The sequence below is a fragment of the Abramis brama genome (genome assembly GCF_963993115.1).
Source record: "Abramis brama genome assembly, chromosome: 1".
In the NCBI taxonomy this organism is placed as follows: Eukaryota; Metazoa; Chordata; class Actinopteri; order Cypriniformes; family Leuciscidae; genus Abramis; species Abramis brama.
In genome coordinates, this window is record NC_139963.1 from 26929449 (window position 1) to 26952794 (window position 23346).

The following is a 23346-nucleotide window of genomic DNA, read 5'->3' on the forward strand; positions in this document are numbered from 1 at the left end:
AGGCCTTGGCATTAGATTGTTGCTATATGAGATTGCTATTTGTGTAGAGACTGTTTATCTAGGGTCAGCGTATACAGATAGATTCATTAGACTATTACTGTTTCATACCAGCATCCAGAAAGACCACAATTGACTCCCCCATAGACTGCTAATTACCCATTCATTGCTTTGTCCAATCCGTTGCTTATCTACTTGGCATTCATTTTGTTAACGTCCATTTGTGTAATAGTTTGTAGCTTCTGTTTGATTATTGATAAAATTTTCTTAGTGGTTTAGTCATTTTCCTTCGAAGTATTTAGTAAGTGTGATATCTTGTATATCTTTTTGTGAATAAATTCATATTATTGCAAACTGTGTCATTCTTGTGTTAATAATCAGAGGCTCTACAAGCTCGCCAGAATCTCACTAAATCCTCCAGATTGATCAGATGTGATGCAATCTTCCATGATTGTTCTTTATTGCCAAGGTGAAATTCCTTGGTTGGTGCCCCGTATGGGAAGGAATCATCTGACATTGTCAAACTCAACTTAGGTGGCGTGTGACCAAAAACTCAATATTAATATTAATACTAAATATTAATATTAATATTTAAGATCATAAATCACCACACAGGGATGATGGGAAAGTGGGGAGGAAATTAACTAGTATTGCTACACTTCAGATGTGCAGACAAATCTTCTTTCACACCTCTGAAGCTGATTACACATGCCTGTCATGTCACACTCTGTGCTTTGCTGTGAAATTACATTTACTGTAGACAACAATGCAAAATCTTTATAAATGTACTTTGTGAATCATACTTTTCATGCTGCAGTTTGTGGCTATAAATTGTATTAAAAACATTATGCTAAATATAGCCTAATATAATTTAATATAATATAAATTGTTTCACATCACACATTAGAATAAATTTGTATACATCGAACTGTATAAAATATCTTACTTTTGTTCATCAGTGTCTTTTGTTTCTTTTTCATGGTCTCTGTAATTGTTGGTTTCATTCATGTTGCAGAAAGAGAACACAATGTTTTTAACATGACAATTACCCCTCCCTCTTTTTCCATCATCTCTTGAGTTCATTCGCAGAATGATGTCAACGAGGGCTCACTTTGCACAATCTACATGTTCACCCCACACATAGCACCCACTAGACTGATGATTATGAGGTCACGTTTGGTTAACCCTACACTTCAAGAGTTGATGGACAACTGTGGGGAGCTGGCAGCTTGAGCTGATTAATCTTTATGCCGTTATTTGATACATTTGCGTTGACATCTCCAGATCTGATTTAAAAGAAATTGCCACTCAAAACTGTGGCTCTTTAAGATAACATCATGATAACATTTGAGTAATAATTAAAATCTTTCCAAGGTGAGACAGCGAAAATAAATTAGGACTGTCTTGTCGTCGATCCATCATTTAAGTAAATACGTCTAGTCTCATAGGGGCCAGTTCACATAAATACTAAATACAAATAAAAAAAAATATTTAAAAAAAATGCTAAATGAAATACCATAGTAAATCTAAATTTTTAAAAAAATGCATATTGCATAGAATATTTAAAATAAATATTTCAATTATATTGCTGAGGCTAACACAAGATTTATAAATCGCACACTAAGAATCTATAAAGTGCCACTGTTGTACACAATATTTCAATGCAAAAAAATTCAATGCAAAAAAAAAATTTTTTTTTATAGAGTTTATAGATTCTAGATTCAAAATAACATTGTAATGCTTTTTCATTATCGTAGAATGCATAATGGGGCTTAGTGTGCGATTTATAAATCTTGTGTTAGCCTCAGCAATATAATTGAAATATTTATTTTAAATATTCTATGCAATATGCATTTTTTTTAAAATTTAGATTTACTATGGTATTTTATTTAGCATTTTTTTTTTAATATTTTTTTTTATTTGTATTTAGTATTTAGTCTTTTGACAGTCTATGGATTACTCAGAAATTTGGCTCCCTATCAGTCAGTATCGTAACGTCGATGTGATGACGTAATTGGGATCACTTCAGGGAGCCCTAGCATCTTCGAGTGTCTACAGAACGAGCCAATGAACGTTGGCGTGGGTGAATCGCGTCACGCAGCGCGGGTATAAACAGGAAGCAGGCGCACACACACATTGTCTTTTCACTTCGGAGGCGAGAGGTTATTTGACTTCACGAGTGCTGCAAGAAGAGACTCTACAAGTTGGAAAAATCTTCTAACTCTGTTCCAGCGTTGGTGTGATGGCACAATCAGCGTTGGCCGTGAGTTTATAGCTCACAACGTTCTCACAGCATTATACTGTGTGTGTGTTTCGGTATCGGTGGGCGTTCCCTGAGTTTATACTCTCTACAGCCACGGCTACCCCTGGGTGCCTCAGCACGGAAAGAGTTTTATTTTCTCTTTTTTGTTTTCAACTGAAAGAGCAAAATTCCGCTTGTGCGTTTCTGGGTGCGGTCGTTCCCTTGCGCCAGCAGACGGCAACAATAGTTGCCTCTCGTGTTTGGGCATTCAGCACGCTGAGGCAGTTTTTGTGAATAATTCATGTTCCCATTGCAGGAATATGACTATGGCAGCGTTAAGATCAAGACTCGCTTACCTCAAGGGAGGTGCAGTCCCCTCGCCTATGCCCCGATCTAGTGCCTATTCTGGACCTCAGTTTGGGGGAAAAAACGTTTACATGTAATCTCTCAACCAGTTTAAACTGCAGAAAGACATTAATAAAACAGCTTGAGAATAATATCTCACGTAGCATTACATTTGCCTCTGGCAAGTCATTTAGTGTCCACAGCTTGTTAGTTCACTAGAGAAATTAACTCTAGAGGGGAGCATTTCACTAAATATATGCACTATATAAGCTTATTTAAGCTTAAGCTTAGCCTGTGTTTAAATAAAATCTTTCATGAAAACAAGATATGACAGTAACTGTCGATTATATTTCAAAAATGAATTGGAATAGAAAAGTAATTGAAAAATAATTTTATAATTAGATGTAGAAGTTAATACAAAACCTGCCATTTACATGTTTTTTTATTTATTTGAGTGTTGATTATTATATTTAAATTAAATAGCAACTGAATTTAATAGTTTGGGCTCTGTTGTTAACTGTAACCTTTAATATTATAGTAATGTGTTTGTAAGGGCCACGTATATAGTTTACTGCATTAGCAGAGATAGATCTTTTTCGATCCTAGAGAAATGGAGATCCTTAAGAAAATGTTAATTATAATTGAATTTATTTAATGAGAAAGACACAATTTGTTCAATAAACCACTGTTTACTAAAAAAAAATAAGCTATTTTATGTTTAGACACCCCCCCCCCCCCCCGCTGTACCAAACCCGAATAATAACAATGACTTAAAAAAAATTATTTAAAAAAATCATCACTTTAATGAAACTTTCTTATGATCCAAAACACTACAGCATTTCCATTAAAATAATGTGACATTTTATTAAATCTTGCAGAAAAAACATAGACAAAAAACTCATTATCAGCCCACCGACTGGCTAATAAACATCTATTGCAAAACCACTCAATGAAGCGTCTCCAGTGTCGACCCCATGTTTCATTAACTATCCGTCACCAAAACAGAAGATAATCACTGCGTATCTCAGAAGTGACTTTTAATGAATGTGTTATATTGGGCTGGCATCAAATGAAAAGATCGACAAAGCCCGGAAGAAGATCTGATATGGTGTTCGAAGATATTGATGCCGCTGAGTGCCAGATGGTTGGTCATTTAAAAGTAACATGACGGTTTTGGTCAAAGCAGATTTGTGTTCAATTGGGCCATGGTTGTGTGTGTGTGAAGTGTTATCCACAGTTAGATTGTGTTTACTTTGCAGCGTCAGTGTCTATTTAGTTTCCCCGGTGTGTGAAATTGCCAATGTCAAGCCAAGCTTCCTTAAAAATAGCGAACCAACTAAGTAAAACATTTTTTCCTCCCAACATATGCAGACTCACTACATGTTGCTTACTACAGGCATCTTTCACACATGCACACATTCACAAACACAGATGCCTCATCTTACAACTGTATTGATTCATGGGCTATCTTTCATTTCACATTTATGAGGCCATAGTCATTGGTTTGACATTGAAATGGTGATGGGAAAACTAGCATCCACGGTGATTGAGAAGGTTAATGAAGGCATGTTGCGTTCCTTACAAGCTTTCGATCCTCTCATTCATAAAATGACTAAAAAGTTTGAACTCAAGAGTATGAATCTTAAAATGATTGTGTCCTTTGTTCCTCAGAGGGCCTGTTAAAGCTGTGGAATTGTGGGACGCTGGAGGGAATAGTTCTAAAGGCACATGGGGATTGAATCTGCTCAGCCAGAAAGAACTGGCTCGGTGCATCATTATGATTAGACTGAGTTCATCAAGGCCAGAGCTGCACATATCAGATGGATCTCAAAGGAGTTAAAGAACCAGAATAGCTCTTCTCTTTCTTTTTTGTCTCGTTACATTTTAATAAAGAACCTTATTAACTTTTGTTAACTTTGTCAGTCTGTAAAACTGAGTTCAGAGCTCCCTAAATATTTAAATAATTTCTTTTTTTCTGGCTGTTCTACTGTATTTATTTGAGGGAATTATGGAATTTTAGCTGATGTTTAATTTAAAGTTTATTAGGGATGCACTAAAAATGATTGTTATTTTTAAAATGTTTTTAATGTTTAACTTTAAGTGAGCATTAGATGCCGGCAATTGTAAATTAAAAGTAAAAAAAAATATATAGACCCAAAAGCGATATGGTACTGATGTATTGTTGAAAGCCTATATTTATCATGTTGTGACTCACATCTTTTTATCTTTGTTTGTTCAACAGGATGTGAAATCAACATTCTTCCAGTTCGGGGCCTCCATCCAGCAGGAAGCACTGCTCATGCTTAACATCATGGAAGAGTACGACTGGCACGTCTTCTCCATAGTGACCAGCAAGTTCCCAGGCTACCAGGATTTCATCACCATTCTGAAGACAACGGTCGACAACAGCTTTGTCGGTTGGGACCTCCAGAACACCATAACCCTAGATGCTGTGGACGGGGACACCAGAACCCAGATCCAGTTGAAGAAGGTGCAGTCTCCAGTCATCCTCTTGTACTGCTCCAAGGACGAAGCAGCTTACATCCTGGAAGAGGCCCGTTCGCTGGGCCTGACCGGGTTCGGGTACATCTGGATCGTGCCCAGCTTGACCACGGGCAACCCAGATATCACTCCAGATTCGTTACCCTCTGGAATGATCTCTGTATCCTACGATGACTGGGACTATCCTCTTGAGGCACGGGTTCGAGATGGGCTTGGGATTATAACCACAGCAGCTGCAGCCATGTTGGAAGAGTTTGGGGACATCCCTGAGGCCAAAACCAGCTGCTATGGCCAAATGGAGAAAACCAAGTTGCCGCCCAGCGCGTTACACAAGTGAGTGAAGGACGAGAACAGGCTTATTATCTGTGTGTCTACAATATGTTAGTGTTTTCTGTCAACAGCCTGTCCATCTACTTCCTGCACTTTAAAAAGTGGAAACAAGAGGGATATTTATGTGAGAAAAACAGTTTTTGATCAGTCAAGTGGAAAAGGGAAAAGGTGGGAAAAAAACAACCCAAGAGGTCTGTGTTAGAGACATAGGGCATATCGGGTAAATAAATGCAAAGTAAAGTCTCAGCTTTCTAATGATAGAACTATTATGTTTCTAGGTGGCCATCATTAAAACTTGTTTTTAAGAAAATGGCCTCTAAAGATTGCAATATATAATATATACATATATAAATATATGTATTCATATTAATGAATACTTTTAATTAAGACATCAATATCAGGTTAAGTAAAAATATAATGCAAATATCATATAGCGCCTATATGTAAGTTTGGGGTCAGTAAGTCTCTTATGCTCACCAAGGCTCCATTTATTTAATCTAAAATTCTTATTAAATATTATTTTAAAATAATTATTATTATTTTTTCTGTTTTTGGTCAGTCAAGTGGAAAAAGGAAAATACGGGGTGGAAAAAAGCAACCCGAGAGATCTGTAAGAGAGAGGCATGGGTCGGGCGTATGCAAAATTCATTGTTACATCCTGCAAGTATATTTCTAAGTGTGAGCTGCGTTCTTGAGTAAGCTAATGGTCGAATGCAGTGAAGGGGCAGGCGAGCGACGCTGAGGGAGGTTTTTAGGGAGTTGCAGAGTGCTGCTCAGACACCCAGAGGTGGGTACTGCTGCACTTCTCAAACTCTCTCGGGACAGCGCAGCGCTCCTGTGCTTTTAATGAATAATGTTTTACACAGCGTCCTGAGAGAGCCAGTGCTGAGCAGAACAGCATGGACTTTGCTAATGCGCTTGGAGAACTCTCCAAATATAAAGTGCTCTTGATGAGCCCGGGTGCTTTTGTTCCTTTATGCTCCTGCGTTGGAGCCGGTGTCAGCTGCAGCACCCAGCTTACATGCTGCCAGTCCTTAGTCTGTCTCACCCATATGCCTCTGTACCTGCCAGTGCTGAGCAGACACGCTGAATTGCCCCATTTGCAGTGGAGCGGTGTTGCCTGAGATACACGTTCACCCTGGTGTCTACGGTACATTAATCCTGATAGTCTCAGCACAGATGGTCAAAGGCTTGGCCAGAGATCGGCTCTACTAGAGCCAGCAAAGATGAAGACTCGTGCCCTGAATGCATGGGGGGGTCTCTTTTGTATTCTAGACTTTTTAGGCATGTAGATCATCCGAGGGAAGGAATCGGATTCTTTGAAAAGCCAACCTTGTTCTTGGACTGAATGATTACTGTAAAAATGTCAACACGTTCCTGTAATATATTAGATTTTCATTTCATTTTACACTGTGGGCCCTATCTTGCACCCAGCGCAATTTACTTTGTACACCGACGCATGTTTCATTCCTATTTTGCACCCAAGCAAAGCGCGCTTTACCCTCCACAGAAGCACGTCGCTAAACTAGGGAATGAACTTGCGCTCTCTGCGCGGTTCAGCGCAAAAAAGGAGGCGTGTTCCGGCGCAAACAATCCCTGGTGCTATTTTACTGTTCCATAAAACAATTGCGCCACTGGCCAGAAAAAACCTAGTCTAAAGTCAGTTGCGCGTTGTTCATTATGCTATTTTAAGGGCGCATGCTTGACCATAATGTATAGCGTGCACAATGCGCATGCACTTTGATTCTCTCATCTACACAGAAGCAGCAGTTTTCATTTTTGCAAATCATATTATTACGATAGATAGATAGATAGATAGATAGATAGATAGATAGATAGACAGACAATTTATTATAAAAGCATACATCTAGCTTACACATTTACCCACATTATTATTTATCTGTTTAACCGAAGCTAATTTGGGTGTGTTTCTCCATCCCCAATGTCACTTCTCTCTCTTTTACGGTCGTGACGAGAGCGTTGCTCTCCTCGGCTGTGAACCGCTCCTGGTGCGTGCCTGGCAAATCTGCCGTTATAATAGCAATACGCCAAGGAAAAGCGCGTCTGCTCTTAAAGGGAATGTGAGATGACGCTCTGATTGGTTTATTTCACGTTACGCCCAAACCACACCTATGAATAATGAAGCTACTTCAGACCAACCCCTTTTAGATTTGCGCCTGGTGCAAGAGTCATTTATCCCGCCGGGAAAATAGCAACAGCTCCGAGACCCGCCCACAAAGTTACTTGCGCTTTGCGCTTTGACACTTGCGTTTCAGATCGTTAAAATAGGGCCCTGTATGTGACATTCTCATTTTGAGTCACTTTGACCCAGGAACACATTTGGAGTTTTATGCACTGGCAGAAAAAAAGTCTCAACTTTCTAATGATTAATTACTACTATGTTTAATGTTCTAATGGTGGAATTATGTTAGAATTATAAAATATAGACTATCTATAGATATAATTACATTTGTAAATTAATCATTTAAATGGGGCTGTCATAAAGCCTCAAAAGTTGGATTCTAAATAGATTTTTTTCCCCTCCTATACAGACACTTTCAGAAATTATAGAAAATCTTCTGTATTTAAGTTGTAATGTAATATAGGGAATATAACTGGCGCAGCATTTTTTTTTATTTTTTTTTTCGGGTGACAAAAAAAAAAAAAAAAAAACTGGCACTTGAACCTTTTTCTGAATTTCATGTTCTTGTTAAAATTGAGTGTCAGAAGCCTGGGTGAAATATGCAGTCCCCAAGCAAAATGTTCCTTTATGACAGATTTAAGACTGTCATCTGAAGTGCTGTGAAAAGCGGACCTTAGCAAAATTTAGACTTCATATATCAGTGACGAATACTGAAATTACCTGTCAACAGGGGAGAGGCATGGCAAGTCCAATGTGCCTCCTCCCACATGTTGGGGACCAAGGGTAGCTGTCAGCTGTGCTCTATGGAACCATACATTTTTTAAATAAAGGGCACTTTAAACACTCCCACTGAGATGGGAGCCAATCTGACCACCCCCAGCAAAACACCATTTCACAGAGGGCAATGCTACAGGAGTCACTGCTATTACTTTTAACTTTCATAGGCAAAATGTAATATGACTTATGATAGTTATAAAGCTCGATTATATGTGTGGGCAGGACATTTCCTGGCAGTGGCAACAGGTCATTCTCTTTTGGGGAGGGTTAGCAGTGATGTCATTGTGCCTTTGCTTTAAAAAGGACCAGAGTCTTACCCTCAACTCAAAGCCTTTGTGGGCTGGAGTGAAGGGAAATATGAGCTCCTGTAGAAATAATACTTTTATATGGCCATCACAGCGCATTAAAGGGAGTTAAGTTGGCAGGCAGCAGCACAATGGGAAGCATTATAAAGAGCTGGGTTAAAATAACTGTCTTGAGCCTTGACTGTCCTCCCTATGGGGAAGAAGGCAGTTTTTTTTTTAAGTGTCAAAGAATTGGTTCTACGGAAGCTCTGAACCGCAACGTAAAAAAATTTTAATAAATAAAATTCTGTAAAAAAAGAATCTTCTAAATCTTAAAAAAATTAAGGAGGCTTAGACGAGGCCCCCCCGAGTTGTAGAAGTGCAGTTTACTAATATTAAATGTTAACTAATGTAGTTAAATAGTTTAATAAATAGAACATTATTGTAAAGTGTTACAGATTTTTTATACACCAATTCAGATGTCTCGTGAGTTCAGTGTTGGACAGGTCAGTTGTTTAAACCATAGGTTTAAACCATTCATTAAATTGAATCGGTTCAAATGAATCATTAGTTTGCGAATCAGACATGTAGTCTACGGCACGCGTTGTATAATTATCTCAGCAGTTTAGGATATCGCACAAGATTAGTCAACACAGAAAACATTTCATCACTGGATAGTTTTTTTTTTTTTTTTACACCATCGTGTCAATTGATTTTGATTAATATGCGCGAGGGAGAGAGAGAGCAAGACAGCGCTCGTGTTGTTTGAAGACGGTGAAGGTGAGCGCGCGCACGCGGCTGGGGCTCTCTCGCTCTCGCTCTGCTCGTTCTTATATGCGCCCTGTTAAACTGACAGGACTTAAAAACACATTTCACTTTATGATGGTTAAGATGTGCAATTAATCCGCGAATCACACACACACAGCAGAGGTGGGTAGAGTATTCAAAAACTGTACTCAAGTAAAAGTACAAGTACTTTTACAAATATTTACTCAAAGTAAAAGTATTAATCTCAATAGTTACTTGAGTAAGAGTAAAAAGTATCCAATGAAAAAACTACTCAAGTAGCTAGTTACTAGTTACTTCGGATCCTATATAGGCCTATATATACATAACATGATATTATTTAGATATTTTTAATTTAAATGACTATTATTATCATAATTATATAGGCTATCTTTGCAACAAAAACAGAGGAGACAAGCATTATTTCTGCCATCTGTAGCCCGAAAATCATTGCCTGTCCTTTGGTTTGTATAATAGTAACTTATACAGCTACATTTGGATAATAAAGATCTTCATCGCTGGCAAAAATATGATGCATTTGCAGGTTTGCTTTCACTTGACTCTACTGTAGGCCCACGGCCACTTCATCTAACGCTCTTTGATGTTCTTAAATCTTCCTGTTACGACTCCGAGTCGAGTGTGAATTGAAAGCGCTTCAGACGATTCAGTGCGTGCAGGAAACTGAACAGATCATTCAAACTGATCCGCGAACTGATTTAGACAGATCTGCCAACTTGTTTGATGAAGTCTTTGAACAGAATCGACTCAAAAGAGTGATTAATTTGTGAATTGAGCATCGCTCATGCCCAGATAAAAGATACAGCGTGCTTGGTATAAACTACGCATTTCACAAAATGTATTGCATTAAAATAAAGTAACGAGAGGAACGTCGCCCAACGTAACGAAGTAAAAGTACAGTTTTTTCATTAGAAATGTACTCGAGTTAAAGTAAGGTGTACTCACACTAGCCAGTTTGAACCGTGCCCGAGTGCGTTTGACCACCAAAGCGCGGTTCGTTTGACTAGTGTGAGTGCTCCGAACCGTGCCCGGGTGCGGCTCGATTAGCCGGCCCTGGCCCGCTTGGAAGAGGTGGGCCAGAGCACGGTTCAGTTGGACTCGGGCGCGGTTCGCATGCAGTGTGAGCGCTAACCGTGCTGGAGCACGGAACAGGACGCATATAACAGGAAAATATATATATATATATAATGACCAGGAGAACAGCAAGGATTTGCCGTGGAACAAATAAATGTAACCTTATTATAACCCTAATTTATATTTCCTATTTAGTTTATAATTATTATTGTTTCTCTCTTTTTTATTACCTATTTAGTTTATAATTATTATTGTTTCTCTCTTTTTTATTACCTATTTAGTTTCAAGCTAATAAATTTAATTGACCACCGTGGACCAAACGACTCAAAATTATCCACAAAGTAAACAGAGCGATGGACTCCATTGTGTCAGAGAATGTCTAATAGGAAGAGAATTGGCACTCTCTGCTTACTTCCGGTTTCTGGACTGGCTGCAGTAACACGTATCTGTCCATGCGGGGGCGCTCGCAGGCGAGTGCAGAATGAATGGAGGTCTATGGCAAAATACCCCTCAAAATCCACTTTTCTCAGGATATAATTTTTTGTCTAGTAATTTGAATGTTGTATTCGAAAGGAGATGCAAAGAAATTACACATTGCTGGGTGTTCGATTTATTAGAGTCACTTATTTGCTTTAAAAAGTCTTTTAAAATGTCAATGACGTCATACACATCGTACGACTAGACATACAGCTTTACGGCAATCCTTCAGTCACTCTGGTGCTTTCACGCTCTGCACTTTCTTTTCACTCGAGGCATCGACAACACAGCTGGCTAGAAGAGTTTTTGTTTTGTTTGTTTCTGGTCCCGCTTCGGATGCCATGATGCCATCAAGCGGTATCTCTGGTCGTAATCAGTCCTTCACTGACCAATCAGCGTTCATTAGCAGAATGCTAGCGTGTTATGGGCAACAACAACTCAACCTGTAAGAAATCGAAAGGACATAAGTACTCGTTCATTCAACTTTCGACCTATAACCCATGTTGAACTTGCAAAACCTACAATAAAATCTGAGATTTCTCAACGGCAATTGGGTGAAAGATACACATTTAGCCGTATAGCCCCATAGACTCCCATTCAGTCTGCACTCGCCCGCGATCACCTCCAGTGGAATTCTAATGGAACTGCAACCAAGATCTATACAATGGGGCTAATAGGGAGTGCCAAGGCTCTCCGTAGACGGGCTCTGATTGTGTTCAGTGAGAGCGCCGCTCTTCCTGTTTATCCCGAAACCGTCGCACCATAATGACGTAAGCGTGCTCCGGCACGAATGCTGAAACCCTATGTGAGTGCAGGCCAGAGGGGGAGTGGGGAGGGGGGACAATCGTACTCGGGCCCGGTTCATGGCAACCGTGCCTAGTGTGAGTACACCCTAAAAGTACCCACATTTAAATCTACTCTTAAAAGTACAATTTTACCAAAAAAATACTCAAGTAAATGTAATGAAGTAAATGTACTTCGTTACTACTCTGACACACACACAAAAACTTCTACGGAAGTCTTCTTGTAATTTTGGCTAAAAAAGTCTATGGAAGCCCTGAACCGCAACGTAAAAAAAAATGAAATATTACGACTTTATTCTCGTAATGTTCTTTTTTTTTTTTTACGTTGCAGTTCAGGGCTTCCGTAGGTTCAGACTTTTTAGCCAATCAGAAACTCTCTGGCTCACAGTCAATTTTAGTCATTTTTGTAATGTTTGGGCTTGCTGACATGCCTGTTGAGAGTGGAGTTTTGTAGAGGATGTGTGATTGAAGTAAGTAAAATAATCTGTCTGTCTGTCTATCTATATATTTGTCTGTCTGTCTGTCTACCTTGTACTTTAATTTGTAATTTAGTTAGAATTCAATTAACTGGTTATTAGACTCTTACTACTGTTCTTGTGTCTACAGTAAAGTAGAGACACTCAGACAGAACACACACACCCATTAGTTCAATGAATATGGTGGAATGATCTGGTCAAGGTATGAAGAAAAATAAGCCTGAAGATGGTTTTTAAATTTGTATTTATTGTCAATATCCATAAGGTCTAGAATCCATTTTTTCGAGTCATGTTTTTATTTTAAAACCTTTGGTTGGAAGGACTTTAATTGACCTGAATGTGTCCTCAGGGGAGAGGAGAGAGAGCAAACACCAGTCACTCCCTTCTCCTCAAACGTGCTGTCAGGACCATATTTGCTCTTATATAGTTCGCTGTGCCCCACTTTGTATCTGATGCACTTAGTACCGCAGGTTTACATGTGCACTCATTCTGCCATTCCCTGGGTCTTTGTAACGTCTGCCTGAGCCCCAGGTGAAAAGACCTCCACAGTCCCAGCTGTCCTGGTATTGTCGCGCTGATGCAATGCTCTCTTATGACACTGATTGAGCATTGCGCAGATACCTGTGTCAGAAAAATGATTGGATTTGTTTGTATATCACGTCCGGAGTTATTACTCAAGGGAGAGTTGATTTCATTTACACGTTCCATCATGCCAGTGGATTCAGCTCGAGATGTGCAGACTCCCCATAAATTAACTACTGTAACTTCATGTAGGAACATTTTCTTGCTTCTCTAATGACTGAAAAATGTTGCATAGGGAACATCTTGCCTGCCCTCATTAGTGTCAACCCCATTACTATAAATGCCTAAAGAGGAACTGTTATATTCAGCTGTACTCGACTGGTTGGAGTGCAGCTGCCTACTTCAGTTTGACCACATATAAAGTACTGCAAACATTTTAAGGCCAGTTGTACCACTCACCTATTTTAATCTGTCTGATTCCAGAGCAGCTGTGTGGCACTTTCAGGCACACCTGCTGTAATGAGGACTCTGATGAAGGGTTCACAGTGAGCAAGTGTGGGTCAGGGGTGGTTATGTGTTTAATTAGGGAGAAGTGAGCTGTGCTCAGGTTGGGTTCTTATCCTTGTTGCACTAGGTTGTCTTGACATTGTGGAGATGGTCATGGAAGGGCTGTTGGGTTGGGTCGGGTCTGGTTGATGTGCTGGTGTAGGGCATTGTGCAAGGGCATTTTGCTTTTGTTGACAGTCCTTATTGGTACCCTAGGCAAACATTTTATGCTATCATAGATGGATATCTATCTGCTGAGAACCTATAGCACTATTGACACACTGTGTCCAGTGTCTGGTTTCCTCAGTAATTGGTAAAAGGGACTCTGCAGGTGTGATCAGTGTAGTGATCCATGGCTCACAGTATTAGGTGGAGACTAGTTCCCCAAAGGGAACTAGGAGGTGTAAAATATGAAAGAAGGTTTAAAATAAATAACGGAGCCCATTGTAAATGGAAACGTCTTGTAGTGGAGGAGAGCAGAGCTTATCGATTCTTTTCCTCTCCCGCAGTCTGATGTAATTGGATTCAACGATATATCTAGGGTGAGTGGGCCTTCTCTTTGCCCCCTAAATGGGACCCCAATCAATTCAACAAGCTACTCCGTGCCATTCAGTCATTAGACGCCCACTAAGACCAGTTTCATAAATCGATCATCGCACCACACTTCTAATTCTGCTCACCTGGCAGGACTGCAGCATAAAACATACCACCAGACTGTACCCGTGCCGCATTGTATGTCAAAATGACTGGGTTGTAATAACTGAAGGAGAGGGGCAGTGTGATGTGTTTGTGTCAGCTGGTGTTTTTCCTCTTGAGTCTCTGAGGTAGGCCAGACGACATGGTGTGAAAAGTGAGAAGGCTACACAATGTGTTTCTCGGTTTATCGCTTTTAAAGTGATATGACAGGAACATGGTGGCATTGTGAAAAGTGAAGGATCCTGTCTCTATTCACTTGGGTTTTACTTTCCCTGAAAAAAGCTCATCATCATCATCTCATAAAATCAGTTTTTTGAAAGATGAATGAAATTGTAATAATTATAGGGATTATAGTAAATATCTCCAAAAAATATTGCGTTTCACATATTTAATTATTATCAAGACATTTTGTGGTAAAAATCAAGTTTTAATGTTGTTTATATGCCTATGTGGTGTTTTTAATATACTTTAAGACAAACCATGTGTAAATGCATCAGTCAGCACCATTGCTGACTATTTTCTCCTTAAAAACTGCAGTGAACCAAATACAGTCTTAAAAATGTGGTTTGAAATCGCCTATTTCCTACTGTCACAAGTAACCTATACAGTCAACGTGTGGGGTGGGATTTTTTTAATCATTCATGTCATGCTCTGTGGGCATTTTTTACAGAGTGTGCACAAAAACACCTTTATAAGAGACAGGAAAAATCATCAATTACTGTTATGTGTCCGACGTTTTAGACTTGTATCAACTTATAGGCGACCCTGTATGAATCGCTTTTCCTCTTCTTCCTCTGAATCTGTTTCTGGTTCAAACATATATGTTTGCATATAGCCTATGTATTACTTCTGCACTGTAACTGCAAACACAAAAAGAAAAAGAAAAAAAACTAATCAGATATAATGCAACAAATGCTATTAAAGTGCTTGTAATGAACCCAGACTGATCTATTTTATGTCTACATGCTCTCTCTTTCTATTTCTTTGAAGATGAGGACAAAAGAAAGAATGGTTGTGATTCATGTAGATTTCATTAGATACTAATAATAACTCGGGCAGATTTTTCATCTTCACTTAATGTGACGTCTGATTTAGGTCAGTCGTTAGTCTTCAGATAGCTCATTAATTCCTCTTTTTGTCTTCTTGCATGTTTAAAATGACCTTCATATGTTATTTTGATCTTTTAGGTATAGAACGAACATCATTAGGATGAAAAGTTATTTTTATGCCTACTGCAGCAGATAATATTCGTGTCACCTGACCGCTCTATTTCTGGACCTGATGAGTTCTCTGCTTCCTGTAGGTACATGATGAACGTGACCTGGGATGGCAGAGATTTGTCCTTCACCGAGGATGGTTACCAGGTGTATCCCAAACTGGTGGTGATCGTGTTGAACAAAGACAGAGAGTGGGAAAAGGTAAGGCTGCCGAAAACAACTGACCTTCTTAACTGCGTCATTATAATTTCATTATAACTCCTCCAAGCAAAGCGTCATTAACAACTGTTCACACAATATTAGTACCCATGAATTCGCCATCTTAATTACACCCTGGAACGATGTAAAAGTGTGTCAGTGCGGTAATTACCTCAGACACACACTGCCAGAGTCCGCAAATTCAGAGGTGTAATTAGGGCCGTTTTTTTCCTTTTAGACCGTAATCCTATCCAAGCCCAAACGTACGGAAACACACATGTCCACATTAGTGCTGGTATCTTGGATGAGCGTGTCGCTCTTTTATCTGTTCTAGGAGAGAATGTGCTTCAGTGAAACCAGTGCGGGAGGAATAATTGGAAAAGCAAAACAACGGGAGAAATTGATTTGTGGAGTTCGCTCTGCAAATCAATCAATAGGAGCCTAATTGACAGAATAAGGCTCGCACTGAGAGACAGACTTGGTTATGAATACACATCCATGTGGCAAACGGCACATTTGCTCTGATTAGGCCTCTTGATTTCTTGTTGGAAGACCATGAAGATCATCAGTAATATAAAAACATCCCAAAGAAATTGCGTTATTTTGAGGGCAATCCGCATACCGGTGGTCTGTCCTAATATAACATTCTATTGCTCATTAAACGGCAGTTATGATATTGGGTTTGTATTACAGTAGGATACAATACACTAAATTAGCTCCCAGAGGTGGTTAGAGCCTTATTATATATCTGATTAGTAAAGCATTCTTGTGGGCTCCATTACAGTGGCTCTGTATTTTTTTCTTGCTGTTTTGACTGTCGATTGAGCTTTTGGAGTTTCATAAATCTCTAATAAAAAGCATCCCATGTCGTTCAGCTCATTGGGACTAGATACTGTAGTATTATTAGTGTTTAAAGCAGAATACATTAGGTGACAACAACATTCATTGTTCAAATTCTCTTAAGTGTCTTCAAAAAAAAAAAAAAAAAAAACGGACTACCAAAATATATTTATTTATCATTTTAATAGGATTAAATTAGTAGTTGATACATTTTTGTAAGTGTAACTCACAGCACTTTAAACTTGTTTCATCTATGCAATATTCTCCGAAATGCCAAATGGCAGTGTGGAGAAAATATTTGCTGAACCAACACGAAATGCAGTGAGAAGATATAGTTTTATGATTCACTTGCCAGGTAGTTCATATTCACTGGTTGTTTTCAAGAAGTGGACAAAACAACAAAAACACTAGCCAGTATTTTACACTTTTGTCTTTTGTTCAGAGCTGCAAGTTAAGTTAACAGTTTTATGGTTTCTATTTTAGACCTTAATTGAACCCAATTTAGTCACACTAATAAAATGTTTAAACAGTATAAAATAAACAAGCTTTTCAAAAGAATGTATGAATAAGAATGTCAATTCCATTTGCCAATTTTAAAGATGTTTTGGTATAAACCAGGTTTAATTATTCAGAGTTCTGCCAATACAATTGTCACAGGTTCAGGTCTTTTAATTGATATTTTTATTGATCTATCAACTGATTCATATCATTTTCTACAGTTCATATCATGAAGTAGGTCATTCTCAGCGTGGTCAAAGCTGATTCAGTGAGATGCAGCACTGGCCAAAAGTGAAATGAACTGCACAAGAGAGGCTGAAACTGATTCTCGATCCAATTATGATATTGTGATGCATCTCAATGAATCGTGACGTGTTGCAATGCATATTGTAACGTGAGGTGGTTGTCAGAAATGCCATGGTACTTTGGTATGATACTTTTATGCAAGGATGTGTTAAAAGTGACTGTACAGAAATGTAAAATGTTACAAAGATTTCTATTTCAAATAAATGCTGCTCTTTTGAGCTTTCTATTCATCAAAGAATTCAGAAAAAAAATCCATAAATATTGATATTTACAAATTTTAAGCAGCACAACTGTTTTCAACATTAATGATAATAAATGTTTCTTTAGCAGCAAATCAGCCTATCAAAATGATTTCTGAAGGATCATGTGACACTGAAAACTGGAGTAATGATGCTGAAAATTCAGCTTTGTCATCACAGGAATAAAATACATCTTACAAAAAGTTAAAATTCTTATTAACAGTTATAAATCTTATTAAATAGTAATAATATTTCACAATATTACTGTTTTTACTCTATTTTTCATCAAATAAATGCAGCCTTGTTGAACGTGAGACTTCTTTCAAAAGCAATAAAATCTTACTGACCCGAAACTTTTGATCGGTAGTGTATCATGGTATTTACATTTTTCCGCCATGGTAAAAATAAATAAATAATAATAATAATAAATATCCTCCTGATTTCTACATGGGATCTGACTCTTTTGTGATGGCAGACAGCCCAGTTGTTGGGCCTCAGTCACTCTAAAAATAGCCTTTGACTCTTTGCACTCTGCGCTAGCCAGTGGCTATGTACAAACGTAACGGTCTCCTCCCTTTATCAGGGAGCTGACAGCTGCAAAGATCAAGCTGCTATGGTGCCAAATTAAATCCACATGAAAGTAATTACATTAATTAATTCCATGTCAAGTTGCCTCTTGTTGATGTTGATTAAAGCGGATAAAATGTTGAACTGGTTGTCACTCTAGCTGTGTGCTGTCACATATTATTTTTCACCTTTGGACAGTGTTTTGGAAACAGATGACAGAAAACATTGGACTACAAGTGTTAGGAAAATAATTACAACTTAGTTGGAAATATCCACACAAATGTGGCGACCTCACGGCAGACTACTAACTGCCTACTGACTCATCAGTGAACCTTCTCAATTGGGTTTCATCTCAATGGATTGAAAATATACAGCTCGCAATAATGCACTAGCTTCATGGTGGAGGACAGAAGACCATCAAAAAATCATAAAGGTGAATAGCTTGAGGACATTACCCTGATACCACAGGTCTGCCTGTGTACAAGACTGAAGGGAACTCTTAAAATCCTTTAGTAGAACACGCAGAATTACATGTCAAACGTGTAGCTCTAAGGAACATAACCGCAGAGTAATGCAGTTTGACACCACACTATGTTGATATTAATCTGACAAAGCCTATTCATCAGTGTGAAGTGCTGGCAGAGCAAAGACAAAAGCATGGGGCAGATTTACAGCCCTGTTGAACCAAAGCAATATCTCACACCTTGCCCTGACGACATGTCCACGTGGCCATTAGTGTGCAACACGTCATAAAGCATATTGCACAAAGACTGCACCAATGGCAGTAACTGAGCACAAAAGCTATGCAGAATGACATTGATCATGCATCGATAATGCATAGTACTGTAAATGCCTTAAACAATGTTCCTTTATCGGGTAAAGGTCATAAACGATCCATGCAAAACCTGATTGGATTCGGTATACATCGTTTTTTGTATATTTTACAAATTTTGCTCTGCTCATGAAACATGTTTGAGTGCATGTTTGTTCAAGTTTTGACATCAAGACAGACAATTAAAATTTTTTATGTAAGCACATTTTGTCAAGTTTTTATAAAAAGCTGATTTTTGATAGTTATCAGTGTTTTGTTATAAACACGGTTTTGTTTTGGGATAACCCGTTGGGATAACCCGTACCCGTTTGAGTTGTTCAAAATTCAGACAGATTTCCATTCATTAATTTTAATGTGAATTTTGTTGGAAACAAAACTATGCATTACATTTCCAAAATACGCATAAAAACTATGAAATTCAGAATGAATGATTCAGGAATTTAATGAATAGAAGGTGGTGATTTGCATATGTGCATTTGGAAAATCTATGCACATTTTTTGTCATCCTGCATTTTTTGGCAGAATTACAAAATGTGAAATCCGGCTACTGTCAACACTATATTTGTCATATAGTCATTAGTATAAATTTAAAATAACTTCCATATTGCCATTGTTTTTTTGTTTAGTTTTTTGTTGCTTATTTCACTAGAAATCATCAACTCTAGCTCTAAAAAGAATGACATCCGTTCATTTTGTCACTGCAAATCACTATAAGTGTGAATGTCCCTTTATGCTTATAGAGCTGCAGTAGTAGCAGCAGTCGATAAGCAAGACATTTCTTCACTGGAGCACTGGGAAATCTTTGGAAATTTGTTTCAGCTACCTTTTGAACTACGGTTAGATATAAAAGATCAAATACAGTGTTGGGTTTTGGCTGTAAAAACCATTGTCTGTGTAAAACAATGTTTAATAAGGATATCACAACATTGCAGGCTGCAATGAAAGCAGTTTACACATTTTTTACAGTCATTTTCATTCACAAAGTATATGTAATTGTGATTAGTCTGCAAGTTATGTCTGGGCAGCTCTGCCAAACACAAACATCTGTTTGTTCTTTGTTTGTTTCAACTGATCTTATTGTGATTGGAACGGTTGTGTTGTCATCATGACACTGACAGCAATGTCTGTCACCTCTGAGCTTCTTATTTCTCATGCTTTTTTGTGTGTGCATTCATTAAAACACCAAAATAGATGCATTAATGAAGAGTATGCAAAGTCTTGATGAAATGCTTCAAGTGTGACTGACATTTCAGAGTAGATACAGGAGCAATATGACTATCACAAGTAAATATCACCAGTGCTCTGCTCATATCAAACTCCTTTTTCAGTTTAAGAAATAACGTCTCAGTTACTTATGGTAACCCTCGTTCCCTGAAGGAGGGAACGGATACGTACGTTGTGACCGACAAATAGGGATCTCGCTAGAGAGGCCAATCTATTTCGAGTGAAACTAAATGAGCCAATGCACATTGGCGTGCAATCATTTGCATCAGCTGTTCAGCCACGCAGCACGTGTATATAATGAGCAGAAGGTGCGATTGCACTTCAGTTTGATGACATACGTTGTGACCGACGAATAGGAATCCCTACCAAAGCGCCACAGCTGCTGACCCCATCCAGCGCCCTGTGCGAGCCTCTTGCCCCTTCTTGCCTGGAAGGATGATAGGAGAGGGCTTACACAGAGTGTATCTGTCACTGTTGTACTGTGATAACCAATACAGTGAGATTATTGGATAACACTGGGAAGGAGACTCAGAGGCAGGAGGACGCTTCCAGTGGCGAGCAGATTGAGGGGCCGCAGGCGATGGGGTGGAGGCAGCAGCTGACCGTCGTGGCAGGATGTGTTTAAGAATAAAGAACTTACTTTTCACAATCCTCAGATGGATCCGTTGCTCCTCGAAATAAAACTAAACCAGCACTTCTGAGGTAAATTTTCCAGGATTATTATTACGATAGTATTATTCCACACAGCGTCGCAAGACGACGTAAAGTACATGAATCTGATAAAACTTGATGTGTTTTATTGACCTGATGTGGCCGTTCACAGGTTTGCTGATTGCCTCAGATCATTTGCGTTTGAATAGTGTGCGCTCTGCGTGGGCGTGTTCACATTAGCAGATAATGAATTGAAACGAGAACGACTGACATCTCTCTCTTTACATACAGATTACATAAACAGAGAATATTTGTTTTCGTTTTGAATTAGATAATTTAATAGTAGACACTTAAATGATTATAAAGATATATTGCTCATGCCTGGGTGAATAGTATTCGCTGAGTTTTGTTAAAGTTTAGAGACGTGCTCCAGAAAAAAAGTTCACGGAGATGGAGAGGCAGAAAGCACACCCTGTTTATTTTCTTTATTTTACAAAAGCACAATGTTTTGTTTCGATTGGAAGTGGACACATAAAAAAGTAGACATTTTACAGTTTTACATATTTCTTAAGTCTGTATGACCATAAATGACGGAGTATTTAAGTCTATTTTGCTGCTATGTGAAAAAAATCTAGTAAAACGCGCGGCACGTTTGCCGACCACAGAGGGTTAATGACCCCAGTCTGCTTTTGTAAAGCCGGGAACTGCTGGGCAAAGTTCTCGACCGCATCGTCGAAGAGGCCGATCTGTGACACGGGGGAGTTAAGGAACCTGACTTTGTCGGTCTCCCTCATGTCAGCCAGATACAGCCAGAGATGGCGTTCCTGGACCACCATATTGGACATCGCATGACCCATCAATCGTGTGGTCACCTTCGTCGTGCGAAGCGCAAGGTCCATCGCGGCACGAAGTTCTTGGAGAACTTGGGGATCATGACCACCCTCATGCAGGTCCTTCAGTGCCTTGGCCTGATGGACCTGCAACAACACCATGGCGTGTATGGCAGGGGCGGCTTCCCCACAGGCCTTGTAAGCCTTGCCGGTTTGAGTACTTGAGTCCGATGAGTACTTACAGGCCCGGGAAGGGAGACACAGTTCTCCGCGCCAAGTGAAATTAGGGCACAGTTGCATAGCAACGGCCTGCTCCATTGGTGGGATACACATGTAACCCTTAGCCGCCCCACCATCATGGGTGGTGAGGGAGGAGGAGCCACCGGGACGGTTTCTGGCAGTAAAAGGTGCCGTCCACGCCTCAGTGAGCTCCTCATGCACCTACGGGAAGAAAGACACCGGGGTGGGTTGCTGAGAACCAATGTGCGCCACCCCAAGATACCAATCGTTCAGCCTTGAGGGAAGGTGGACACAAGCCCGATCCTGTTGGCGGCCCTGGAAAGCATGTCCATCATCTCCGGGTCCGATTCGGGCACCACCAAGCGTGCTGCACAAGCCCTGAAAAGTGAAGCCAAAACGTCTCGATCGCCCCCTGGTGACTGGTCCTAGTATAGGTCATAAGCCCCGCCTCCCCGTGTTATTCAACGGGACGTGAGACCAACTAAACAATTAAATTACACTTCAAATATCTTTTTTCCAAAGGTGGTTTCTTTCATTTGCTGTCGTTTTTATCACGCTGATGTTAGTTCAAGTGTCTGTTTCAAAAATAAGTTGGTTTTTAGTTAGTTACGTGATGCGGTGGTGTAACGTCATGATTGACAGCTGTGATTGACAGGTTCTCTGAGCGAAGTAGTCACTGAAGCACCAACGGACATTTTTTCGGGATCTTCGGAGGACTGAGGAGATTGTATTTACTTTATTTTAACAAGTATCTTGTCGTACTGCAATCAATTTTTAAAAAAGTGTGCAGAATCCACTCTCCCTGAGTGCATTCTGCGAGAGTGAGGGCGGAGCGTTGATTTCGCGGCTTTACTCCCTGCTCACTACTGCGCAGGTCTGGTCCCGAGATCGCTACTGTGCAGACTCAAGTTCCAATATGTCAGCGCCATATCGGGACTCAGGCGGCTTCAGTTCTCATCAATGGAAGAGAGCGAAGGGGCGTCGTCCATCTTTTTTTACAGTCTATGGGCACCACTGTCACACCCGAAGGGGGCAGCGGCGCCGAATCGTCATCCGCAGAGAAGTCTGACCCACCCTTCAATGCACCTCGTGGATGGTCCAGCGCGTTCCGTTGGCGGCTCTACTGGCTGCGGACTGTGGGAGGGATGAGGGTTCCTAGGAGGTTGGTTCCCTTGAAGGAAGCGTGCTCACCGTGATCCTCAGGTCACCCGCACCACCGCCTGAAGTAACCCTCAGAGGAGGGTTAGATCGCGGCGGAGGCACTGGGACCTTTGCAGGAACGAGAGTCTCGACTGTAGCTCCGAGATGGTCATCTTCCCACAATAGGTACATGACTCATCCATGAACGCTGCCTCAGCGTGTTCAATGCCCAGACACGCGATACAGCGCTCGTGACCATCCCATGATCCCAGGTAACGACCGCATCCAGAAACACACAGGTAGAGTGACATCTTTAAAAAGACACACTCTACCCGTGGAAGCTCTTTTAGGGACTCCTCTCCTTGGTCCTGAAGCACGCAGGGGAACAATCATAGCTAACACGGACAGGAATGTGCACCTGTCGTGTGCTGTCTCTCTCGCTGGCGATCTTACCAGCCGTAAAAACAGCCTTTCAGCGCTCTCACGGCGCACCTTAACAGCTGTAAAAACAGCTTATTTGTTTTTGCTAAAAAAAATAAAAAGAGA

The 23346-nt window shown here is 39.8% G+C and overlaps 1 protein-coding gene across 1 annotated transcript in view; it reads left to right on the forward strand.

Annotated features, from left to right (window-relative positions):
* The window catches only part of grin2aa (glutamate receptor, ionotropic, N-methyl D-aspartate 2A, a), a 159192-nt gene that overhangs the window by 80324 nt on the left and 55522 nt on the right, over positions 1 to 23346 (forward strand). The window contains exons 3-4 of the mRNA XM_084087006.1: positions 4827 to 5419; positions 15322 to 15436. Coding sequence (XP_083943132.1) covers positions 4827 to 5419; positions 15322 to 15436 — 708 coding nt within the window. The remainder of the gene's footprint in view (positions 1 to 4826; positions 5420 to 15321; positions 15437 to 23346) is intronic.